This window comes from Neofelis nebulosa, chromosome 2 (genome assembly GCF_028018385.1).
Source record: "Neofelis nebulosa isolate mNeoNeb1 chromosome 2, mNeoNeb1.pri, whole genome shotgun sequence".
NCBI lineage: Eukaryota > Metazoa > Chordata > Mammalia > Carnivora > Felidae > Neofelis > Neofelis nebulosa.
Window position 1 is genome coordinate 136,544,704 of NC_080783.1, and position 24,873 is coordinate 136,569,576.

The 24,873-nt window shown below is 36.5% G+C and overlaps 2 protein-coding genes across 5 annotated transcripts in view; one reads left to right on the plus strand and one right to left on the minus strand.

The window, feature by feature from the left end:
* The window catches only part of DBT (dihydrolipoamide branched chain transacylase E2), a 54,433-nt gene that overhangs the window by 12,822 nt on the left and 16,738 nt on the right, over positions 1–24,873 (plus strand). Inside the window, exons 4-5 of one of the 4 annotated variants that reach the window (XM_058716421.1) lie at positions 13,141–13,322; positions 22,918–23,039. In XM_058716421.1, coding sequence (XP_058572404.1) covers positions 13,141–13,322; positions 22,918–23,039 — 304 coding nt within the window. Of the gene's footprint in view, positions 1–13,140; positions 13,323–20,878; positions 21,270–21,326; positions 22,700–22,917; positions 23,040–24,873 lie in introns of those variants that run through there. The other 3 variants (XM_058716422.1, XM_058716424.1, XM_058716423.1) reach the window with 3 other exon arrangements.
* Positions 9,904–10,517, minus strand: LOC131504310 (large ribosomal subunit protein bL35m-like). The gene has a single exon (XM_058716428.1). It carries the CDS (start codon positions 10,483–10,485, stop codon positions 9,919–9,921), a length of 567 nt encoding a protein of 188 aa, XP_058572411.1. The 5' UTR covers positions 10,486–10,517; the 3' UTR covers positions 9,904–9,918.

A 24,873-nucleotide genomic window follows, 5' to 3' on the forward strand; every position in this document is an offset into this window, starting at 1 on the left:
GTTAATGTTTCCATGATTTTTTTAGTGTGTGTGTTTGTGTGGTATGTGTGTTTTGTGTATGTTGTGAATGTGTGGTGTTATTGTGTGATGTGTGTGTGTTAAATGTGTGATCTTTATGTGACAATAATGTGGTATATGTCTTGAGTTGGTATGTGGTTTATGCATTTTGTGAGTGTTGTGTGTGTGGAGTGAGTTAGTATGTGTAATGTGTATGGTGTGTGTGTTGGGTATGTATGAAGTGTTTTTTTGTGTGTGGTGGTGTATGCAGGGTGTGAGTGTTGTATGTGCAGTATTTGTGTTTGTGTCTACTCTATGTGTGGTATATGTGTGGTATGTGTGTTGGGTATGTTTTATGTGTGACTGTGTGGTGTGTATGCCTGGTGTGTAGGTAATATATTTATGTGTGAAATGTGTGTCTGTGGTATTACATGTGTGGTGTGTGTGTTGTATGAGTGTTGTGTGTTTCTTGTGTCTTGGTTATATGTATGCTGTACGTTAGTGAGATACATGTGTTTGTGTCTTTTGTGTGTGTTGTGTGGTTGTTTGTGTAGTATGAGTGGTATATGGGTAGGGCATGTGTAATGTGAGTTTGGTGTCTGGTGGTGTGTGTGTAATGTATGTGTGGTAAGTGTATATGGTGTAAGTATGGTGATATGTGTTGGGTATATGCTGTTTCTTTTTTCTTTTTTTTTTAATTTTTATTCTAATTCCAGTTAACATGCAGTGTCATGTTAGTTTTAGTTTCAGGTGTGCAAAATAGTGATTCAAAATTACATCTCTCACCTGGTGCTCATCAGGACAAATGCACTCCTTAATCCCTGTCACCTGTTTAACTGATCCCTCCACCCACCCCGCCTCTGGTAACTATCGTATTGTTCTCTGTAATTAAGCGTCTCTTGGCTTGTGCCTCTGTCTTTTTTCCCCCCCTTTGCTTATTTGTTTTGTTTCTTAAATTCCACATATGAGTGAAATCATATGGAATTTGTCTTTCTCTGACTGAGTTATTTCACTTAGCATTATACTTTCTAGCTACATCCATGTTGTTGTAAAAGGCAAGATTTCATTCTTTTTTATGGCTGAATAATATTCCATTATATGTATATACCACAGCATCTTTATTCAATAATCGATGGACACTTGGGCTGCTTCCATATCTTGACTGTTATAAATAGTGCTGCTATAAACATAGGGGTGTATGTATCCCTTTGAATTAGTGTTTTTGTATCCTTTGGGTAAATACCCAGTAGTGTGATTGCTGGATAGTAGGGATTCCTATTTTTAACTTTTTGAGGAGACTCCATGCTGTTTTCCACATTGGCTGCACCAGTTTGCATTCCCACCAACAGTGCACAAAGGTTGTTTTTTCTCCAATCCTCACCAGCACCTGTTTTTTCTTGTGTTGTTGATTTTAACCATCCTGATAGGTGTGAGGTGATATTGCATTGTAGTTTTGATTTGCGTATCCCTGATGGTAGGTGTTGACGAGCATCTTATCATGTGTCTGTTGGCCATCTGGATGTCTTTGAGAAATGTCTGTTCATGTCTTCTGCCCATTTTTTAATTGAATTATTTGTTTTTTAGGTTTTGAGTTTTATAAGTTCTTTATACATTTTGGATACTAACCCTTTATTGCATATGTCATTTACAAATATCCTCTCCCATTCAGTATGTTGTCTTTTAGTTTTGTTGGTTTTTTCCTTCACTATGCAGAAAGCTTTTTACTGGGATGTAGTACCGATAGTTTACTTTTGTTTCCCTTGCCTCAGGAGACATATCTAGAAAGAAGTTGCTATGGCCTATGTTAAAGAAATAACTGCCTGTGTTCTCTTCTAGGATTTTTATGGTTTCAGGCCTCACATTTTGGTCTTTAATCCATTTTGAGTTTGTTTTTCTGTATAGTGTAAGAAAGTGGTCCAGTTTCCTTCTTTTGCATATACCTGTCCAGTGTTCCTAATACCATTTGTTGAAGCAACTGTCTTTTTCCCATTGGATATTCTTTCCTGCTTTGTGAAAGATTAATTGACCACATAATTGTGAATTACTTTCTGGATTATCTGATCTGTTCTATTGATCTATGTGTCTATTTTTGTGCCAGTTGCCATATTGTTTTGGTTACTGCAGCTTTGTAATATGACTTGAAGTCTGGAATTTTGATCCCTACAGCTTTGCTTTTCTTTTTCAAGATTGTTTTGGCTATTCAGGGTCTTTTGTCATTCCGTACAAATTTTAGGATTATTTGTTCTACTCCTGTGAAAAATGATGTTGGTATTTTGATAGGGATTGCATTAAATATATAGATTGCTTTGAGTTGTGTAGACATTTTAATAATATTCTTCTAATCCATGAGCATGGAATGTCTTCCCATTTCTTTGTACCATCTTCAGTTTCTTTCATCAGTGTTTTATAGTTTTCAGAGTACAGGTCTTTCACCTCTTTGGTTAGGTTTATTCCTAAATACCTTATTATTTTTGGTGCAATTATAAATGAGATTGTTTTCCTAATTTCTCTTTTTGCTGCTTCATTAGTGATGTATAGCAATGGAACAGATTTCTGTACATTGATTCTGTATCCTGTAACTTTACTTAATTCATTCTTTAATTCTGGCAGTTTTTTGGTAGAGTCTTGGATTTTCTATATATACTATCATGTCATCTGCAAATAGTGTAAGTTTTACTTCTTCCTTACCAACTGGGAGACCCTTTATTTCTCTCTCTCTCTCTCTCTTTTTTTTTTTTTTTGTCTGATTGCTCTGGCTAGGACTTCCAGTACTATGTTAAATAAAAGTGGTGAGAGTGAACATCCTTATCTTATTCCTGTCCTTAGGGAAAAGCTCTCAGTGTTTCCTCATTAAGGATTATGTTAGCTGTGGGTTTTTCCATATATGGCTTTTATTATGTTGAGGTATGTTCCCTCTAGATCTGCTTTGTTGAGGGTTTTTATCATGAATGGATATTGTACTTTGTCAGATGCTTTTTCTATGTCTATTGAAATGATCATATGGTTCTTATCTTTTCTCTTATTGATGTGATGTATCATGTTGATTGATTTGTAAATATTGAACCACCCTGGCAACCCAAGAATAAATCCCTCTTGATTGTGTGAGTGATTTTTTAAAAAAAAGTATTGTTAGATTTGGTTTGCTAGTATTTTGTTGAGCATTTTTGCATATATGTTCATCTGGGATATTGGCCTGTACTTCTCTTTTTTAGTGGAGTCTATCTGGTTTTGGTATCAGGGTAATGCTGGCCTCATAGAAGGAGTTTAGAAGTTTTCCTTCCTTTTCTATTTTTTGGAATAGTTTGAGAAGAATAGGTATTGACTCTTCTTTAAGTGTTTGGCAGAATTTGCCTGTGAAGCCATGTGGTCCTGGACTTTTGTTTTTTCACTACTGATCCAATTTCTTTGCTGGTTGTCCAAGTTTTCTATTTCTTCCTATTTCAGTTTTGGTAGTTTATATGTTTCTAGGAATTTATCCATTTCTTCCAGGTTGCCTCAATTTGTTGGCAGATGTTTTTTTTATAATGTTCTCTTATAATTGTTTGTATTTTTGTGGTGTTGGTTGTTATCTCTCCTCTCTCATTTATTTGAGTCCTTTCTCTTTTTTTTTCTTGAAAAGTCTGACTGGAGGTTTATCAATTTTATTGGTTTTTCTAAAGAATCAGGTCCTGGTTTCATTGATCTGTTCTAGTGGATTTTTTTTTTTTTTTAGTTTCTATACCATTTTTTTTTTCTCTAATATATATCATTTCCTTCCCTCTGCTGGTTTTAGGTTTTGTTTGTTGTTCTTTTTCTAGCTCCTATCGGTCTAAGATTAGATCATTTATTTGAGATTTTTCTTGCTTCTTGATGTAGCTCTGTATTGCTATAAACTTCCCTCTTGGAACTGCTTTTGCTGCATCCCAAAGGCTTGGACCTTGTGTTTTCCTTTTCATTTATTTCCATGTACTTTGTAAATTTCTTCCTTTATTTCCTGTTTGACCCATTCATGCTATTTAATCTCCATGTATTTGTGGTCATTCCATACTTTTTCTTGTGGTTGACTTATAGTTTCATAGCATTGTGATCAGAAATGATGCATAGTATGACTTCAGTCTTGAATTTGTCAAGGCTTGTTTTGTGGACTAATATGTTATCTATTCTGGAGAATGTTCTCTGTGCACTTGAAAAGAATGTGTATTCTGCTGTTTTAGGATGGAATGTTCTGAATATATCTGTTAAATACAGCAGTCCAAAGTGTCAATGAAAGCCATTGTTTCCCTGTTGATTTTCTGTATAGATGATCTGTCCATTGATATAAGCGGGATGTTAAAGTCCCCTACTATTATTTTATTATTATTGATTAGTTTATGTTTGTTATTAACTGTTTTATGTATTTGGGTGCTTTAATGTTGGGTGCATAAATATTTACAGTTGTTCTATCTTCTTGTTAAATTGTTCCCTTTCTTATTATGTGATTTCCTTCTTTGTCTCTTGTTACAGCCTTTGTTTTAAAGTCTATTTTGTCTGATATAAGTATTGCTACTCCAGCCTTCTCTTGACATTCATTTGCATGATAGATGTTTCCGCATCCCCACTTTCAACCTGCAGGTGACTTTAGGTCTAAAATAAATCTCTTGTAGGCAGGATATAGATGAGTCTTGTTTTTTTATCCATTCTTTCACCCTGTGTCTTTTGATTAGCATATTTAGCCCACTTAACATTCAAAGTAATTATTGATAGATACGTGTTTTTCATCATTTTGTTATGTTTTGTGGTTGTTTCTGAAAATTTTCCCGGAAACTTTCTTGTCTTTCTTTCATTGTTTGCTGGTTTTCTTTAGTGATATATTTGGATTTCTTTCTCTTTATCATTTGCGTATTTATTAGTGGTTTCTGATTTGTTATTACCATTAGGTTTGTATATAACATTTTCTGTGTATAGCACTCTATATTAAATTAATGGTCATTCGAGCACATCCTTCTCTCCTCTGCATGTTTTAAATATATGGCGTCATATTTTACAGCCTTTTATTTTGTGAATTCCTTGACTGATTTTTTTTATAGAAATATTCATTTTTACTGCTTTTGTGTTTCCTGCCTTTATACTGTCACTCTCAGTCTCTCCTTTCCATTCAAAGAGACCTTTAATTTTTCTTGCAGGGCTACTTTAGTGGTCATGAACTTGTTTAGTTTTTTGTTTGTTTGAAAAACTCCTTATCTCTCCTTCTATTCTGAATGATAGGCTTGTTGGATAGAGTGTTCTTGGCTGCAGATTTTTCCCATTCTGTACTTTGAATATACCATGCCACTCTCTTCTGGCTTGGAACTTTCTGCTGGAAAATCCCTTAATAGCCTTATGTATTTTTCCTTATATGTTACTATCTTTTGTCTTGCTGCTTTTAAATTTTCTTTATCACTATATTGTTGCCAGTTTGATTACAATATGTCTTGGTATGGATCTGCTTTCGTCTATTTTGATGGGGGTTTTCTGTGCCTTCTGGATCTGGATATCTGTTTCCATCCCCAGATTAGAGAATTTTTCAGGTATTATTTCTCCAAATAAATTTTTTGCCCCCTTTTCTCTCTTCTTCTGGCACTCCTATAATATGAATGTTATTATGTTTGATGGAGTCACTGATTTCCCTAAGTCTGTTGTCATTTTGTATAATTCTTTTTTCACTCTTTGTTCAGCTTGATTACTTTCCATTACTGTGTCTTCTAGATCATTAATTCATTTTTCTGCTTCTTCCAGCCTGCTCTACATTGCACTAAATGTATATCTAATCTTGCTCTTTATCTCTGACTGGTTCTTTTTATTTCTTTTCTCAAATCCAATGAATATTTTTATGATTATTGCTTGAAACACTCCATCAGGCATGTTAACTTGTATCTCTTTTGCTTAGATCTCCAGCCATGGCTTTTTTCCGGCTCTTTCCTTTGGGTCAGATTTCTCTGTCTTCACATGTTGTTTAAGTCTCTGTGCCCGTTTCTTTGTGTTAGGAAAGTCAGATACATCTCCTGTTCTTGAGGGTAATGGCCTTATGAAGAAGAGGTCCTGTAGTGACCTGCCATGTAGTGTCCCCTATTCCACAGGGCCTAGTGCTTCTGGGGTTTATTCAATGTGTATGGAATGTTCTCTGCTGTTCTTTTCTGGCCACTTTATCCTTCAGGCTAATTGTCTGCCGAGACTCTGTTTGACTGTTGTGGGCAGACTTTGGTCCCTGGCCTGATTGTGGTATGTTTTAATTAGGTGTGCTCTGGTCTGCTTGTGAAATGACACCTGTTGCCACCACTGCTGGAACTGAGGCTTTGCAAAACTCCCAAATTGGGACACACAGTGGTGGTAGGGGTTTGGGCCAGTTTTCTGGGGGATGGGTCCCACTGTGCTAGGACTGAGGCAAGCATGACAAAGAAGGGTGGTTCCATTGGAGCGTGGAGTAGGAGATGTGGGACTTGCTGTAAGTAAGCTATGAGTGTCAGCACTGCTCTGCCTCCTGCAGGTGGTCTTGTGCTTTTGCTGGGTGGAGGTGGGGATGGCACCGTCAATTCCTTTGTTTCTGGAGGGTTCTATATGTGAATGCTGCCTCTCTGGGACATACTCTGAGATGACCAAATAACCTCCCCACCTTGTGACCCAGGTGCTCTTGAGATCACTGTTTGCATGCTGTATTTCTGCAGGCTGCTTGCCCTGCCTTCTCTCTAACAGCAGCCCCAATGCCTTCAGACTCTATCTGAGCCAAGCCTGCTGACCTTTAAAGCTCTAGGCTTTACGCCCCTCTGGTTGCAGGAACTACCAAAATTCAGCCCATCTCGCTTTCCAAACCAATTGCTGTGGGAATCCGTTTTATCCATGCACTCCCCTGTGTGCTAATCTGTCTCTCACCCTTCTCTGCCACTGTGGCTCCCTCCTTCCTGCAATGGCTGATCTATTTCTCTCCCAACCCATGACTCTACACATCCTGCCTTCATCGATGTGGCCTCTTCTCTACCTGTAAGTTATGGAGTTTGTTCTGTCAGTCTTCAGATTGATTTCTGGGGTATTTAGGATGATTTAATAGTTATCTAATTGTATTTGTGGGACAAGGTGAGCCTAGGGTGTTCCTGCTTCACCACCATCTTCCCCTCCTGCATGATATTTTTTTTGTGTGTCCTTTTACTTTCAACCTATTTGTGTCTCTTGTAGATGGCACATGGTGAAATCATCTTTTGAAATCCATTTTTCCAATTTATGCCTTTTATTGGCATGTTTAAGCCACTTACATATAATGTAATTATGGATAAGGTAAGATTCACATCTGCCATTTGCTGTTTGTTTTCTATATGTTTTATGTGCTTTTTCTTTATGTATTTCTCCATTACTGCCTTCATTTGTGATAAATCGATATTTCTACTGTACCATTTTAATTTCCTTGTTTCTTTTACTATATATAATTTTTAGTTACTTTCCTAGTGGTTGCCCTGTGGCTTAATAAAAAACAATGTAGGGGTGCCTGGGTGGTGCAGTTGGTTAAGTGTCTGACTTCGGCTCAGGTCATGATCTTACCATTTATGGGTTCGAGTCCCGTGTCGGGCTCTGTGCTGACAGCTCAGAGCCTGGAGCCTGCTTCAGATTCTGTGTCTTCCTCTCTCTCTGCTCCTCCTCTGTCTCTGTCTCTCAAAAATGAATAAACATTAAAAAAAATTTTTAAACAATGTAATTTGGGTTAATACCAACTTAGTTTAAATAGTGCATTAAAAACATTGCTCCAATATAGATTTTTCCTTCTCCCCTCCCTTTTGCTATTATTGTCATATGTATTATGTATTTAAACATTATAAGCCCATCAATAATTTTTTTAATTTATATTTTAGTTAAGATACAGTGCAATATTGATTTCGGGAGTAGAATTCAGTGATTCATCACTTATATACAACACCCAGTGCTCATTACAAGTGCCCTTCTTGGTACACATCACCCATCTAGCACATCTCCCACCCACCTCCCTCCATCAACCCTTAGTTTGTTCTCTATCAGTAAGAGTCTCCCTTTCTTTTCTCCCTCCACCCCTGCCTTCCCAAATGTTCTTCTGTTCTGTTTCTTAAATTACAAGTATGAGTGAAATCATAGGATATTTGTCTTTCTCTGATTGACTTATTTCTCTTAGCATAATACATTCTCGCTCCATCCATGACATTGCAAATGGCAAGATTTCACTTTTTTGATGACTAATATTCAGTTGTATATATTTGGGCTCTCTCCATAGTTTGGCTATTGCTGATAATGCTACTATAAATATTAGGGTGCATGTACCCCTTCAAATCTGTATCTTTGTATCCTTTGGGTAAATACCTAATAGTGCAATTGCTGGATCATAGGATAGGTCTATTTTTAGTTTCTTGAGGAATATCCATAGTGTTCTCCAGAGTGGCGGCACCAGTTTGCATTCCCACTAACAGTGCAAGAGGCTTCCCCTTTCTCTGCATCTTCAACACCTGTTGTATCTTGTGTTGTTAATTTTAGCCATCTGACAGATGTGAGGTGGTATCTTATCGTGGTTTTGATTTCTATTCCCCTAATGATGAGTGATGTTGAAAATCTTTTCATGTGTCTGTTAGCCCTCTGGATGTCTTCTTTGGAAAAGTGTCTATTCATGTATTCTGCTGGTTTCTTAACTGGTTTGTTTGTTTTTTGCGTGTTGAGTTTGATAAATCCTTTATAGATTTTAGTTACTAACCCTTTATCAAATATGTCATTTGCCAATATCTTCCCCATTGTGTAGGCTGCCTTTTAGTTTTGTTGTTTGTTTCTTTCACTGTGCAACTTTTTATCTTGATGAAGTCCCAGTAGTTCACGTTTGCTTTTGTTTCTCTGGCCTTTGGTGACATGTCTAGTAAGAACATGGAACAGCTGAGCTCAAAGAGGTTGCTATCTGTGTTCTCCTCTAGGAGTTTGATGGTTTTTTGTTTCATATTTAGGTCTTTCATCCATTTTGAATTTATTTTTATGTATGGTGTAAGAAAGTGGTCCAGTTTCATTCTTCTGCATGTTGCTGTCCAGTTTTCCCAATACCATTTGTTGAAGAGATTGTCTCTTTTCCATTGGATATTCTTTCCTGCTTTGTCGAAGATGAGTTGACCATATAGTTGTAGGTCCATTTTTGGGTTTTCTGTTCTGTTCCATTGATCTATGTGTCTGTTTTTTGTGCCAGTACCATTCTGTCTTAATGACTACAGCTTTGTAATATAGCTTGAAATCTGGAATCGTGATGCCTCCAAGTTTTGTTTTTCTTTTTCAGGATTGCTTTGGCTATCTGGGATCTTTTGTGGTTCTCTACACATTTTAGGATTGTTTGATCTAGCTCTGCAAAGAGTATGGTGGTATTTTGATAAGAATTAAATGTGTAGATTGCTTTGGGTAGTATAGACATGTTAACAGTGTTCTTCCAATCCATGAGTGTGGAATGCTTTTCCATTTCTTTGTGTCCTCTTCAGTATCTTTTATAAATCTTCTATAGTTTTCAGAGTACAGATCTTTTACATCTTTATTTCTAGGTATCTTAATATTTTTGACGCAATTATAAATGGGATTGATTCCTTGATTTCTTTTCCTGTTGCTTTATTATTGGTGTATAGAAATGCAACAGATTTCTACACATTGATTTTATATCCTGCAACTTTGCTGAATTCATGTATTAGTTCTAGCAATTTTTTTGATCGACTCTTTGGGGTTTTCTACATAGAACACCAATAGTTTGTGGTTTTTTGTTTTTGTTTTTTTTAAGTTTTAAAACTTTAATAAGTTTAATCTTGGAACTGTATGTTTCCATACCAATTGGCACAATTTACATCAAATTCATTCATTCATTTTTGTACTTATTCATTTACACTTATTCATTTTTGCAAAGACATCATATACACAAAGATACATATTCAGTAACTGGGAAGTCATAAAACTTCTAATCTAGACTTTCAGGTTTGTCCGATCATGATACTTCTGATAAGGATCGTCAGCATACCAGTTTCGCCTCTTCCAAAAAGATGTTGTCATTTTATCTAAGAGCTTACTCTGGGTTTTATTGCAGAACACGAATTCCCTCAAGCACCTTTTTCTTGCAGTTGTCTTTTTCCATAATTTTTTCTTATAACCAGCCTTCCTCCTTAGCCACAGGCCAGAATGAAGTCGAAGAAGCCTGTAGATGACAGCTTTCACAGTCTTTCTCTTCCCTTTCTGTGAACTGAAGTATGTTACGGTTCTGACTGGTAGCTTCAGGACATTTGGAAGCAAGGGGGCCGCTCTATTGAGGATTGCTGCAGTATGTCCACATGTCAGGTTTCTGACAGACGTGGCAAGTCTGGGAGCAGAGGAAACAACTGGTGCCTGCAGAGAACTAAAATGCCGGGTGGACAGTGCAGAACTAAGACAGGCATTCTTGACACCGTTTTGACAGGCTGAAGACACCAAAATATTCAGGGGCCGTAAGACTCCTGCTGCAGCTCTGAAGGCACGGGCAAAGGCAGAGGCCGCCATCTTGCCATCCCCGGACACCTTTAAAGTATTGCTTTATGCACTTGTCTTGTAAATCAGATAGAATTAAAACGGGGCACAAACAAAATATCACAGCTTGCATATTTACCTATGTAATTACCTTTGTTTATATTCTTTATTTCTTTATGTGAATTTGAGTTGCTATTGTCCTTTTATTTCAGCCTAAAGGACTGCTTTTAGCATTTCTTGTAGGGCAAGTGTACTAGGAACAAATTTTGTTTTCATTTATTTGGGAGTGTATTCATTTCTCCTTCATTTTTGAAAGATAGTTTCGTAGATATAAGATGCTTGACTGTCTTTTTTTTCTTTTAGCACATTGAATGTATCATTCAACTACCTTTTGGTCTCCATGGTTCTGACTAGAAGCCATCTGTTAATCTTATAAGGGTTCCTGTACTTGATGAATGTGGTTTTCTCTTGCTGATTTTAAGATTCTCTCTTTGTCTTTCAGCAGTTTGATTATGATGTGTCTAGGTGTGGCTCTTTTAAATTTGTCCTGTTTGGAGTTTGTTGAGATTCTTGCATGTGTACGTTAGTGTTTTCATCAAGTTTAGGAAGTTTTTAGTCATTATATCTTCAAAGATTCTATCTCTTTATTGATATTCTTTATTTGGTGAGAGACACCATTTTCTCCTGTGTCCTTCTAATTGTTTAGATATGGTTTCCTTTAGTTCTTTGAATATTTAATTGTCGATTTAATTTAACTTTTATTAAAGTTAATTAGTAACATTGTTATTATTTTTTAAAGTTTATCTATTTTGAGAGAGAGAGGGAGGGAGAGAATGTGCATGAATGGGGGAGGCTCCATGCTATCAGTGCACAGCCCTGTGCGGGGCTTGATCCTACAAACTGTGAGATCATGACCTGAGCCAAAATCAAGAGTTGGACAGTTAACTGATTGAACCACCCAGGTGCCCCATAATATTAATTATCGTTAATTAACATCTTGGCATCTTCAGGGATGGTTTCTGTTGACCACTTTTTCCCTCCTGTGCACGTGCCATACTTTTCCATTCCTTTACATGTCTTGTAATTTTATGTTGAAAACTGGATATTTTACATAAAATAATGTGGCAAATCTGTGGTAAGATGTATGGACATCTCATTACCCAGATCTTCCTTTTAGAACCTCTTGTTTGCCTCAACTTTTTCACTGCCTCAGCCAGTCAAGATTTTAAACAATTGCTGTGGACTGTTTCTCAGCAAACACCCTGAGAAAGCTGAGTCAGATCAAACAAGACCAAGCTCTGTGAGTGGCATTTTTTCAGAAAGCTGCCCAATGAGTCAAATAGTAAGTGTTCTCTGGGAGTATTGCTTTTTGTGGAACTCCAGACTTGGGTCTGCCCTTGCTATGGCTGTAAGACTGCTGATTTTTTTTTCTTTTTTTTTCTTTTTTTTAATGTTTATTTATTTTTTAGAGAGAGCACGAGAAGGCAAGGGGCAGAGAAAGAGGGAGACACAGAATCTGAGGCAGCTCCAGGCTCTGAGCTGTCAGCACAGATCCTGTCGTGGGGCTCAAACTCACAAACCACGAGATCATGACCTAAGCCGAAGTCAGATGCTCAACCGACTGAGCCACCCAGGCATCCCTGGCTGTAAGGCTGTTGATTTTCACAACTAATGCTGAGCTGGGGAAAGGAGAATGAGAATAGAACAAGTTAAAATAATAAAACTAGTTGTTTTTAATGAGGTTCAGCCAGTTTTCCTGAATAAGTCTTTCTTGGTTGTCACAGGCCTTATTGTAATTTCTAGAATTCTGAAAAAGTCAATTTTTAACAACTTCTCCAAGTATACTTGTTGCATTTATAGAATGGCAGAATCCTGGAGGTCCTTAGCTCACCATTCTAGAAGTGTAAGTTTTCTATATGTGCTTTTAAACCTAGTTTCTATGTCAAGGGTGATGTTTTATTATGGACTAAGAACTGGTTAAGACAGGAAGACAAGGAATAAGAATGACTGAGCAATTATCTTAATGAAGAATTGATGGTACTGAGTCAGAAATGTGCTAGACACATCAAGAATGGTATTAGAATCAAAGTTATATGTTGAATTTCAGATTTGGTGCCATTCCTCCTATTCTGTTTGCTGAATAAGAATATCTAGAAGAGCCTTATAAAGCATACCTAAGATGATTAAGGAGGAAGAGACTCATATACAAGGACATATTAAAATAATTGTAGAAACAAAGATTGAGAGAACTCAATCCAAAATTCATGAAATTACAAAGAATATGCATTAGGGATATCAATTTTTGGACTTAATTATAGAAATAATAGGCACCTCTTAAAGTTTGGTAAAGGCTAATATAAAATAATGAAAGGAAATAACATTTTTAAAACATTTTTAGAACTGCTTCCAAGAATTGGGTGAGGCATAACCCCTGAAAAGTAATTAAATTTTTGGATTGTAGATCTATAGATGGTTTTTAAAGTTTTAGTATTTCTTGAGGATACATTAAAGAGACTCTGGAAGCCTTTATAGTCTTTTCTGAAACATTCTTGGGTGCACATCTGGGACTAATTGCTGTGCTAGATGGATACCAATCTAATTCAGTGTAGCATGTAACATTGTTAGGATGATTAGTATTATATACTTACAATTGGTCGTGTAAAAGTGTTTTGTGTCTTTTTCTTTTAGGTATGTAAAAGAAGGAGATACAGTGTCTCAGTTTGATAGCATCTGTGAAGTTCAAAGTGATAAAGCTTCTGTTACTATCACTAGTCGTTATGACGGAGTCATTAAAAAACTGTATTATAATCTAGACGATATTGCCTATGTGGGAAAGCCATTAGTAGACATAGAAACGGAAGCTTTAAAAGGTATTGTAAATGTGTTCATCTGTTTTGCCTAATTGATTACTGTTGTCCTTTTGTCATTGGTACCAATTAAAAGAGATGTTTACTTTTAATAACTTACAGGGTTTAATTTGGTGGTTTGAAGCTGTAATCAGGAAGATAGAAAAGATCTTCTGCGATGAATGATTATCTTTTGACCAGTTACCATGTTAGAAATGTACACATTAACAATGAATTTATCTGGGGGCCTGCCTTCTGGAAACCTTAGTATTCAAAGAACTGATGGGCTTTCTCAGGAATTAAAGATTCAGGCCCTGAACACTAGTCACTAATAACAAAAACTGGAGTATGCAAAAGAATAAATCTAACATAATAGGATTGTTGTATTTTCCACTGATTCAAAAACAAAAACACTTTCTTGGGGCACCTGGCTGGCTCTGTCAATGGAGCATGCAACTCTTGATCTTGGGGTTGTGAGTTCGAGCCCCTCTTTGGGGATAGAGATTACTAAAAACAAAACAAAATAAAACAAAAAAGAAATATTAAAAAAAAATACTTTCATTAGTAATGGTTATGAAGGCCAAACTTCTGGAAGGGAAGTGGAAGAGAAAGGAAGGAAAATCATAATGAAAAGTGAAGAAACTAGCATTTAGAAGAAGCAACAACCATGGAACTTACAAGCAGTAGATGTCCTGACAAAAGCGAACTCCTTGTGAAAATATTGCAGAGGAGGGCGCCTGGGTGGCGCAGTCGGTTAAGCGTCCGACTTCAGCCAGGTCACGATCTCGCGGTCCGTGAGTTCGAGCCCTGCGTCAGGCTCTGGGCTGATGGCTCGGAGCCTGGAGCCTGTTTCCGATTCTGTGTCTCCCTCTCTCTCTGCCCCTCCCCCGTTCATGCTCTGTCTCTCTCTGTCCCAAAAATAAATAAAAAACGTTGAAAAAAAAAATTTAAAAAAAAAAAGAAAATATTGCAGAGGAAAGCTAAAACAGTGGGTTCTCCTGGTATTGGCAGACAGCTAGATGGCTGTCTACCTCGGAAGTTCCTTATGGCATTGTTGTGATACGTTAAAGTTATGTCATCTAGGAAACAGCTCTGCTATGGGGGATGCGGGGATGGGGCTGGAGGTGGCTTAAGTTTTGTGATGTAGTCCTAAGCCAGCAATCTGTCTGAGAAGTGCTGAAATAGAATAGAATACTAATAGAATTTTAGTAGTATCATTTGAAAGCCCAGAAGAATTCTGAATTACAGTGGCTGGTTGACTTGTAGTTCTGCAGACTATATAGTTAATACTAACAGTAACAACAATCACTAATTCCACAGTCATACTTGACAGTTTATGAAAAGTTTCCCTGTTATTTTATTTATCCTTACTTGTGAAGTATTCCAGTTTAATGGATGAAGAAACTAAACACAACCTGTAGAGGTTCGGCAATTTGCCCAATGGCCAGTGACTGAGCCAAATTTTGAACTCCATGGCCTGTCTTTGTCCAGATTATTTTCCACTATGACATGTTGCCTCCAGAAGGTGGAAGATGACTTATTGAAGTCTTCCTATTATTTATTTAATTTCTACTATAAAAGGATATATGTGCATGTAGCAAGCTATAAAGTGCAGAAAATCGAAAATAAGAAAATAAAAACATATTCCTGCTACCCAGAAATCATCACCCTTAACACATGAATGTATATCACTCCAGACATTTTTCTAAGCTCACACATACGCACTGAAGTCATTTTTTACCAGAGTAATATGTTGTGTTTGCTGTATTCGAATCTGTTTGCTTAATTACGTATGTGTTTTCATGACAATGATTTCATTTTATCTGATGATCAGACTGTATTTAAATCTCCCCAGTCACCCCCAGAATGTCCTGGAAATTTCAGTTGGTTTGTTCAAAGTAGGGTCCAATATGGGACTCTACATTGCCCACGGTCTCTCTTCACATGACTTACACTGTCCCACATTTTGCTTCACGACACTGACTCGTGGAAGGGACTGTGCCATTTGTTTTGCAGAATGTCACACTTTGTGTCTTGTTGCTTTTCCATGACGGTGTTTGACTTGTTCTTACCATGGTAAGTTCCTGTAAACTGAAAGCAAGTTTCAAAGGCTAGGTTCAAGTTAAATATTTGGCTAGAATATATCATGGGTGATATTGTGTACTTCACATTGCTTCACATCAGGGCACCATAACATCTAGATGACCTGCCGTAGTGGCGCTCAGTGTAAACAGTGAATTGGGATAATGATTCCCTTGCCCCGTCATTATACAGTTATGTTTTATCCTTTGCAGCCTGAAAGTTACCCAGGTGGTGTCACTTTGGCACTATCATCATTTGAGAATCCTGGCCTAAATCAACAACTGCTTTAGTGGTTGTGGAATGATGATTTTTTTTTTTTTGATTCTGTCAGTATCTTTACATTATTAGCTGGCATTATTCTGTAAAGGGGCACTTCACCCTCATCAGCTGGGCCTATTAGTTACCCTGAAATACAGTTCCTGCTGGAAAAACAGAATAAATGGTTCATCCTTTTCCCTTGCCAAGGAGTTGCTTTGATAGCCCCTTCAAATAGTGATATTAAATTTCCAACTTTTGTGTCTATTCAGTTGATTTTCTGTGTTTAATCTATTATAATCATTCTTTTTAATGCTCAAGTTGTTAGTAGGAGTGACCCTTGCAAGGTTGCTCCTGGGTGTTCTTTTAACATGACCCCATTAATTTTCAAAAGCTTCCTTGCTTTTGACACAGGAAGATGATCTGAAAGTCACTGTACATTCCCTGCCCCAGATCTGGAATTAATCTATTTCTTCGGGGCTCTTGTTCCTTTTAATGTGGCGTGGACAAGAGACCATAAAGTAGGTAGTAGGGGTGTTTCCTTTTATCTTGATTGCTAAACTTCTATTGAAAGGCATGATTTAAGAATATTAAAACCAAAAAAGAATTCACCTTTTAAAATTACCTGAAACACAAAATTATTATGGTGGATCAATGACTTTTTTTTTTTTTTTTTTTTTTTTTAGTTAGGACCTAGAAAGGAAAGAGGCACAAACTGAGAGCACTGAATCCTAACCACTAGACCACTAGGGAGCAGCAGTCTTGGCACAAACTGAGGCAAGCAAAATGCTCAACACTATTATGGATGTCATTAAATTAGAACACCCTGACAGGCGCTTTAAACCAGATTTAGACACCAATCTAGACCATCCAAAAAAAAAAAAAAAAGAATTATTTATATGAACAAGTAAACAATTGAGATTTGTGGATTTTTTAAATTAAAAAAAAATTTTTTTTTAATTTTTAGAGCGAGTGCACACATGAGCTGGGGAGAGGGGCAGAGGGAAAGAGAGAGAGAATCTTAAGCAGGATCCACACTGAGCACAGAGCCTGACACGAGGCTCAATCCCACGAGCACGACCTGAGCCGAAATCAAGAGTCACACACTCAACTGACTGAGCCATGTCAGCACCCTAAGATTTATGGGTTTTTTTATTGTTCGGTTTTATTTTTAGAGTTTATTTTGGCGTTTCAAATGACATTCAACTTAATAAATCTTGATATATAGCAAATTACAAAATTATAGAACTTTTTCAGAATACGGGTATTTTTTTCTAGAGAATTGTTTCACAAAAATTAATCTGTACAGCATGAATGATTCTCAAAGAAATTATGCTGAGCAAAAGAAGCCAAACCAAAAAGAAAACATGCTGTATGATCTATGTGCGTAAAATTTTAGAAAATGCAAACTAACCTACAATGACAGAAAACTGATTAGTGTTTTCCTTGGTATAAGGAATCTTTTGGAGCTGGTGGACATGTTCCTTATCTTGATTGTGGTAATGGCTTATGTGTATATACATACTTCACAGTTTATCAAATTTTATATTTTATGTTTGTGCAGTTTATTGTATGTCTGTAAAAAAATGAGACTGTGTTGGTTATGTTCAGAGTGAAAAGTGTCTGATAGTATTTCTCATAGAGAACTGATCATTTGCTAGCTATTCTGTTTTGTTTGCCAGAGTGTATTCTGAACAGTTATCTCGCACTGTAGTTTCATTTTGCTTTTACATTTATGTTTTATTGTATTTTTTTACTATAAGAAACTGTAAAGCATAACCTATATATAAGCAAACCTATGGAACAGTAGATTCAATTTATGAAACATTTATATATCCCTCTCTTTAATTTTAGAAATGGGACAGTTTCTAAATATTCTGTGAACATTTTCTTAAGAATTTGTAATAATATTGAATTTATATTGTTTTTTTGTTTTAGTGCTAGTAAAACCAATTATACTATAAATAGAAAATTATCAAACAAAAAGTCTTTTAGAAGTATAAAATGTATTATTTCCATTTTACAGGTGGAAAATAATTATAGCATAGAACCATTAAGAGTATATGATCAAAACTAGACATCTTTTTTTAAATTTTTTTTAATGTTTATTTTTGAGAGAAAGAGACAGAGCATGATCAGGGGAGGGGCAGAGAGAGAGGGAGACACAGAATCCGAAGCAGTCTCCAGGCTCTGAGCTGTCAGCTCAGAGCCCAATGCGGGGCTCGAACTCAGGAATGGTGAGATCATGACCTAGGCCGAAGTCAACGTTTAACCAACTGAGCCACCCAGGCGCCCCAAAACTAGACATCTTAATAGTAGTATTGGAGATTAATCCTGTCTTCTAATGCTTGTTTAAATAATATTCTCTGGCACCACCTTTTGTAACATGGTGGTGTTGTCTCCTTTCCAAGGCTGGAGCATCAAGGTAATTTTGATGAGGGAAACTCTACTTGTGATGTCCAAGTCCCATCTATGAGTGCTTTGACCATAGACAGACCTCTACTTGAAAAGAGCTTACTGGGGGCGCCTGGGTGTCTCAGTCCTTTAAGCATCCCACTTCAGCTGAGGTCATGATCTCGCAGTTCGTGGGTTCAAGCTATGCGTTGGGCTGTCTGCTGTCAGCATGGAGCCCACCACGTGGCTCAGTCTCACAAACCGTGAGATCATGACCCTGAGCTGAAATCAGGAGTCAGGTGGTGGGGCACATGGGTGGCTCAGTGGGTTAAGCATCCGACTTTGGCTCAGGTCATGATCTCGCAGCTTGTGAGTTCGAGCCCTGCGTCAGACTCTGTGCTGACAGCTTGGAGCCTGCTTCTGATTCTGTCTCCCTATCTCTCTGCTCCTCTCCTATTCATGCTCTGTCTCTCTCTCTCTCTCTCTCTCTATCTCAAAAATAAATAAACATTAAAAAACAATTTTAAAAAGAGGTGCTTAACTGACTGAGCTACCCAGGCACCCTGATTTTCTTTTAAACTTTATATATTTGACTCCTTCTTAAAGTGAGGGTATTGAGTATAGCCTAAAATCTTTTTTCATTATGCAAAAACATGTTAATGAACATTTATTATTCTGGAAACAACATAATTCTGCTTCTGGTTTTTTATTTTTCAACCTACTTCTTAGCATTATCATTGTGCCAGGCCAACACTCTCCTTCCTAAATTTCCAGGAACAAGGATAACTAAGTTTGTTAAGAAGTGTTTACTACGAAGAGAAAGTAGGATCTGGTTGAGAGTCTAAATTCCTATTTTCTGGGGCAAGGGCATGGTTTTAATGCTGAGGCCACATGGCAGCTGTTTTAGGTATTCTGATCCTGAAGCTATGTGCAGGATTAAATTGCCAGAATGTTTGACCACCAGATAACTGAGAGGTCACTATACCTAAGTAATCCTAATTGTGGAGTCTTGCCACCATGGGGAAATATTAAGGAAAGAGAGGAAGGAACATAAACTGTAGCAGAATTCTTTATAAAACTAATATTATTCTTGATTATATTGCATTTATCCTTTAACATCACCACCTATCATTGATTGAATGCTTTCTCTTTGCTAATGCTATATACACATTATTTCATATAATCATATAGATTAAATTATGTAGATTTTTATCTGCATTTGACATGTGCAACACTGAGACCCACAGAGATTTAATATCTTGCTTTTGGTGACATAGCCAGTAACTGATAGAACTACAATTTGACCCCAGCTTTGTTTAATTCTAAAGCCCATGTTGCTAACCACTTTGTTCCACTGAAAATTCTATTCAGAGCCTCTGGGTATCAGCTCCATTCTGCATCTCAAACATTGGGAATGAATTCCTAACACTGTTGATACTCATGTTTGTGAAGTTCTGCTATAACAATATCAGTTAAGGTGTCCCACAGAGTTTATAATATTAAAATGTTTGCCAGGATTAATACAGTGTTCTGAGTTAAAGATGTCATTTAATTAAATTACATGTCATTTAATTAAATTACACCCAGTGGCATAAGTTGCATGGTATAATGCCCGAGCATAGTAAGTGCACAACGAATGGTAGGTAGGACTTAGTTTTATTCAGCCAGTTATAGACTGAGTTGATTGTATTAGCTATTTCAGTAATTTGAAGTGAGAAAGAAAATGCAGTGAGATCTCATTGATTGGAGTGTCATCAGTTCTCAATTCATGATGATTTATATAGGAACTAAACTAAAGTTGACAGTTGTTCTACAAAAAAAGGTCTTCCTAAGCAGTTTTGCAGAGACCAAAGCTTAAAACATTTTACGAAAACACATTGTTTCAAACACCCTGAGTGCTCAAGTGCTTCAAAACGTTTTCTCGAGAAAAATTTCCCCAATTATGTGAATTAATTGACTCCTTACTGTCATTTTTAGAAATATTTCTTAAAATACCTAAGAATGTGGCAATTTCAGTTTTAATATTTTCTTAAGTTAAAAAAAAAATGTTTATTTATTTTTGAGAGCGAGAGCATGAGTGGGAGACGGGCAGAGAGAGAGGGAGACACAGAATCCGAAGCAGGCTCCAGGCTCTGAGCTGTCAGCACAGAACCCGATGTGGGGCTCGAACTCACAATCGTGAGATCATGACCTGAGCCAAAGTTAGACACTTAACCAACTGAGCCACCCAGGCACCCTTCAGTTTTAATATTTTTACTAATTCAAATGTTTTATTTAGTTAATCTGAAATAATAGTTCTATTATAAATTTGCTTCACGTAAGGAATATCAGCAACACTAAATTGACAGTTTTCATGACAAAAAGTGCTTATTTACCAGAGTTCTTTTGTTGCTCTTTAAAAAATTTAATTAAGTCTTTTAAAACTCTGTATTCCTAAATCCACTACTAAAAGAATAAAATCCCACATATCAGAGTATAGTGTTAGAACCATGAAAATCACATCCCTTGGGGAGAGTTATGACATTTTAGATTAGCCTTAACTCCATCCTCCTTAGAATCTGTTTGTACATTGATAAAAGTAAGAAATCTGCCCTGCATTCCTTTAACAGTGTTGTGATCATCACAGGAGAAAATGTTTGTATACACACTTAGAAAATGATCTAAAGTACTACATAGGTGGTAATTTAGTGCTGAAGAGAGCTTTCTTCCAACAATTGCTTTTGGTGACATAGCTTCAAATAATATATAATATATATTATGAATATGAATATATATAATAATATATAATTCAAATAATATATAATATGAATGGCTTCTCACCAATGTTTTATTACTCATATTTGTACTCAAATTATTCTAAAAGGCAGTCCTACTTTGTCATATATCAGAATGTTTTCCAGAAAGGTGAGTGGCAATAAATTCAGTGATCTTTTGGAAACCTGTAACTTTTGTATATATTTGGGCTTTTATATATTTCTCATATTTTCAGCAAAAATACACATTAAATCAGGTTAGATTTGGAATTCCTACATTTGAATTCCCTTGGTTTCCCTTTGCACCTTAGTTCCTAATGCTCCTTCTTTCTTACTAGTTTCTCCAGTAACTTTAACAGATGTGGACAATACTACAGGTTTCTCAAATTACAACAAAATTATGCCTTGAACAATAGGAGTTGTATTCTAGCTTCTTTGACTACAAAGAAAATTCACTAGTGCCATGAACTAATGGAAACAGCACAGGGTGAGTCAACCCTAGGAATGAATCCCAGCTCTTCACAGTTTTATTAGCTGTGTGAACTTGGGCCAATCCTTCATCTTTGAAGTATCAACTTTTTAAAATCTATAAAATGGGATACTAACACCTATCTTATACAGTTGGAGTAAAGATTAAGTTATGATATTGTATGTGTAGTGCAGTATTTTACCTATAATAGGTGCTTGTGGGAGAGGAAAAATAATTCACCCACTAACCTTCTGAGTTCTTAGCTGAGACTCTTGTAATGAAAGACAGATTAACAAGAGAGAAAGAGAAGTTTATTAACATGTGTACATACTCATCTATTCATGGGAGACACCCAGGGAAAGGTGAGTAACTCAAAGAGGTAGCTTTAGAGTTCAGGCTTAAATAGCATTTCTATAGGGAAAGGGGAAATGGGAAAAGTCCTCTTAGGGGAGAGTAAGTAGTTTTCATGGAAGTTGAATGGGTCCTTAGAGAATAGATGGGAGGTATGACAGTTTGGGACAAAGTTTGCTGACTTCTGCTCTCCTCTTTTATAAGAATCAATCTTTCCTGGTGGATGAAACTCCTAGGGAGGGGATTTATGACAGTGGAGTTGCTTCTGGAAGATCCATCTTTAGGTGTATGAGAGTTCAGAGAATGTCTCTGCCTGCATTTGCTGTTTTTCAAGTGCTTGCAGCTCAAAATAATCACTATACCAAAGTGGCATATTTGGGGTGGCATATTCTGCTACCCTTCATGCGCAACACAAGTTGTTTTGTTTTGTTTTCCCTTTGTCTCCTTCTGGGGAAATGTGAGAGCTCCACTGGGCCAATTCATAGACCAGTGAGGAAGAATGGAGAGACTGTTTCCATAGGTGGAGCAGTGGAGAATTGTTACTGGCTTTGAATCGAATGTCAAAGCAAATTCAGTTGCCTGCTTTCAGAGGCTTAGTCTCTAATGCACTCCTTCCCACAGAGACTTCTGCTATGCAGCATTGATTTCCAAGCATCAGACTCTGACAATGAAATGTTCTCAAACACTTTTTTATTTTGGGTTGCAAAAATACATGCTAATAGCCTGGAAAATACGTGCTAATAGTCTGGGGTACTTTTTCTTCTATAGATATTCTAGATTTAGAGAATGGTCCAACCAAATTAGCATTAGCCATGAAAATAAAATCTTCCACAGCATTCCTTAAACTGTATTCAAAGCAGAGAAAAATTATAAATACTTTATTATTTGGGGAAAGCATTTTAAGATTGTCACAGATTTTACATGATTCTTTCATGTAATTTGTCTTACATTTGACTCTTATTTTATGCTATTTGTAAATATGAGAAATTTATTAGAAAAGTGTTTAAAATACAAAATGTTTAAAACTTATTGAAGAAGCTTTCATTTTTCAACTTGTAGCTGCTGCATGATTTTTACAGAAATGAAGTAAACACCAGGTAATAATCATTAAACTACCAGGTGCCAGTATGCCCCTCTGCTCTCCCCCAATTGTTTCCCAATATGTAGTTGTGTTTTCCCATTTTGAAGTAGCCTGACTAGTATGCTTCTGACTATAAATTTTAAGTTGAATTTATTTGTGTATTATAAGCCACTAAGCTTATTTTTATTTTTTTAACATTTTCAACTAAAGAGTACCATTTTACCTCATTACCAGATTCAGAAGAAGATGTTGTTGAAACTCCTGCTGTGTCCCATGATGAACACACACACCAAGAGATAAAGGGCCAGAAAACACTGGCTACCCCTGCAGTTCGCCGCCTAGCAATGGAAAACAATGTAAGTTTCCTTCGTATTTAAGTGCGAGATTACACAGAAAATACACATTTGTGTCCGAAAAAGTAGCCAGCTCTCCCATGAGGAGATGACTCAAGTTGAGATTAAAGGAAAATGAAAATGTGTGTTACTGAGAAGTGATTGTTGCATAAAAGCACCAATAAGAAATGAGAAGAAATTGCAAACTTCTTACTTATATTAATTGGGCAATGGGATTTTATTATTCTTCCTTAGAGCCTAATAGTCAGGGCTACCATTTTTTGAACACTTATAAATACTAGCGTTTTAGATCAGGCACCCTAGAAGCCAGCTTGAGACAGGGGTTTGGGTGCATGTAATGGAGTGACTGAGGGAGAGAATACCTTTTCTGGGAATGAGGGAAGCAAGATAGAGAAGGGAAGAAAAGGGAAATGGGCCAGGCAACGATGTGGTCTCAAGGATCTGATTTAAAGGAGTTGGAGAACACCAAAGAATTGTACTGGGTTGAGGCTAGCAGACCAGCCTTTTGTATTCCTTCTTATCATCCAGTCATTGGTGCTTTCCCTTTAGGGCTAGGTGGCCCCCAGGTACTGCAATAAGTGTGTACGTGTTATGTCATTGATCTTTACAACAATGCTGTAAATTATGGGGGCTATTTAGAGACTTGGAGAGAGTCAAGTAACAGGTCCAAGATCACACAGCTAACACCGTGGTGGGGCCAGGATCCTGAAGTGAGATTCTGTGACTGCAGAACCAGTGCCCTTGATCATTACATACTGCCTCAACAATTATTGCCTTTGTTATTTGAGCGTTTATGAGTCAGACACCATGTACATGTTCTCTCTAATCCTCACAGCCATCCTGCAGGGTGGTTTGGATTATCCCCATTTTGCAGATGACAAAAGGCAGAGAAGTTGATTAAACTGCCTAAAATCAAGTAAGTAGCTGAACTGGGAATTTGTCTTTTTTCAAACTTGGGTTCTTTCCACTGTACCCCACAATGCAGGATTTTGTCTGTTTTTGAGAGAAGTAGTTAAGTCACAGTGGGAAAAAAAAAGAAGCTTACATTTTAGAAATATGTAATGAGTCATTAAAATGTTCATATCCCTTTAGACAATTATCCTAACATTGGGAAACTGTCCCAAGGAAACAATCTAGGATATATTCTTCCAAGTGTTTTATATAGCCCAAAGTGAGAAGGCACATATGGTTCAAAATGAGGAATATGCTTGGGTAAATTATGTTATAAACACTTAATGAAAATTTATGCAGTGATTCAATGTGTTCAAATATGAAGACTATTTAGCATAATAGAAAATAGAAATAATAGTATGAAACACTACATTGTTATGGGCATCAGATGAAATAATCTTGTGTATTGCTTTGAAAGTTATAAACTCTTTTACTAATGTTTTTTCTTAATTATATAGAAAAACTGCCTATAACAATGCATGATTTTGTTTTCCTATGCCATTTCTTAAAGATGTATATAATAACTAGAGATTTGTATAATTACTGGAAATCACTGGATTTGTTATTATAAATCACCTTTTCTTTTTTCACAGTTTATGTATTTATTAATTGAATTTAAATTATGAATTATAATTTAAATTATTAAATTATAAATTGTGAATCAAATTAAAAACCAATGGCATTTACAGTTGTTTGAAATTACCTAAAATTATTTGCTTAAATTCTCAAAATTCTTTGTTATAAACTAAATGTTTGACACTATAAAGTCTTATTCTTCTGAAGTCATCCTTAGAGAAGCACTAATACAAATGAAGCAGGACTTAACCCTGAGAAATTAATACACACTAAGTATGAGGCCATCATCTAAGCTTATGTGTCTATTTAA

What these genes read in the sequence shown, in the direction of transcription:
- LOC131504310 (XM_058716428.1), bottom strand. Translation starts at nt 10,485, where the DNA reads ATGGCGGCCTCTGCCTTTGCCCGTGCCTTCAGAGCTGCAGCAGGAGTC.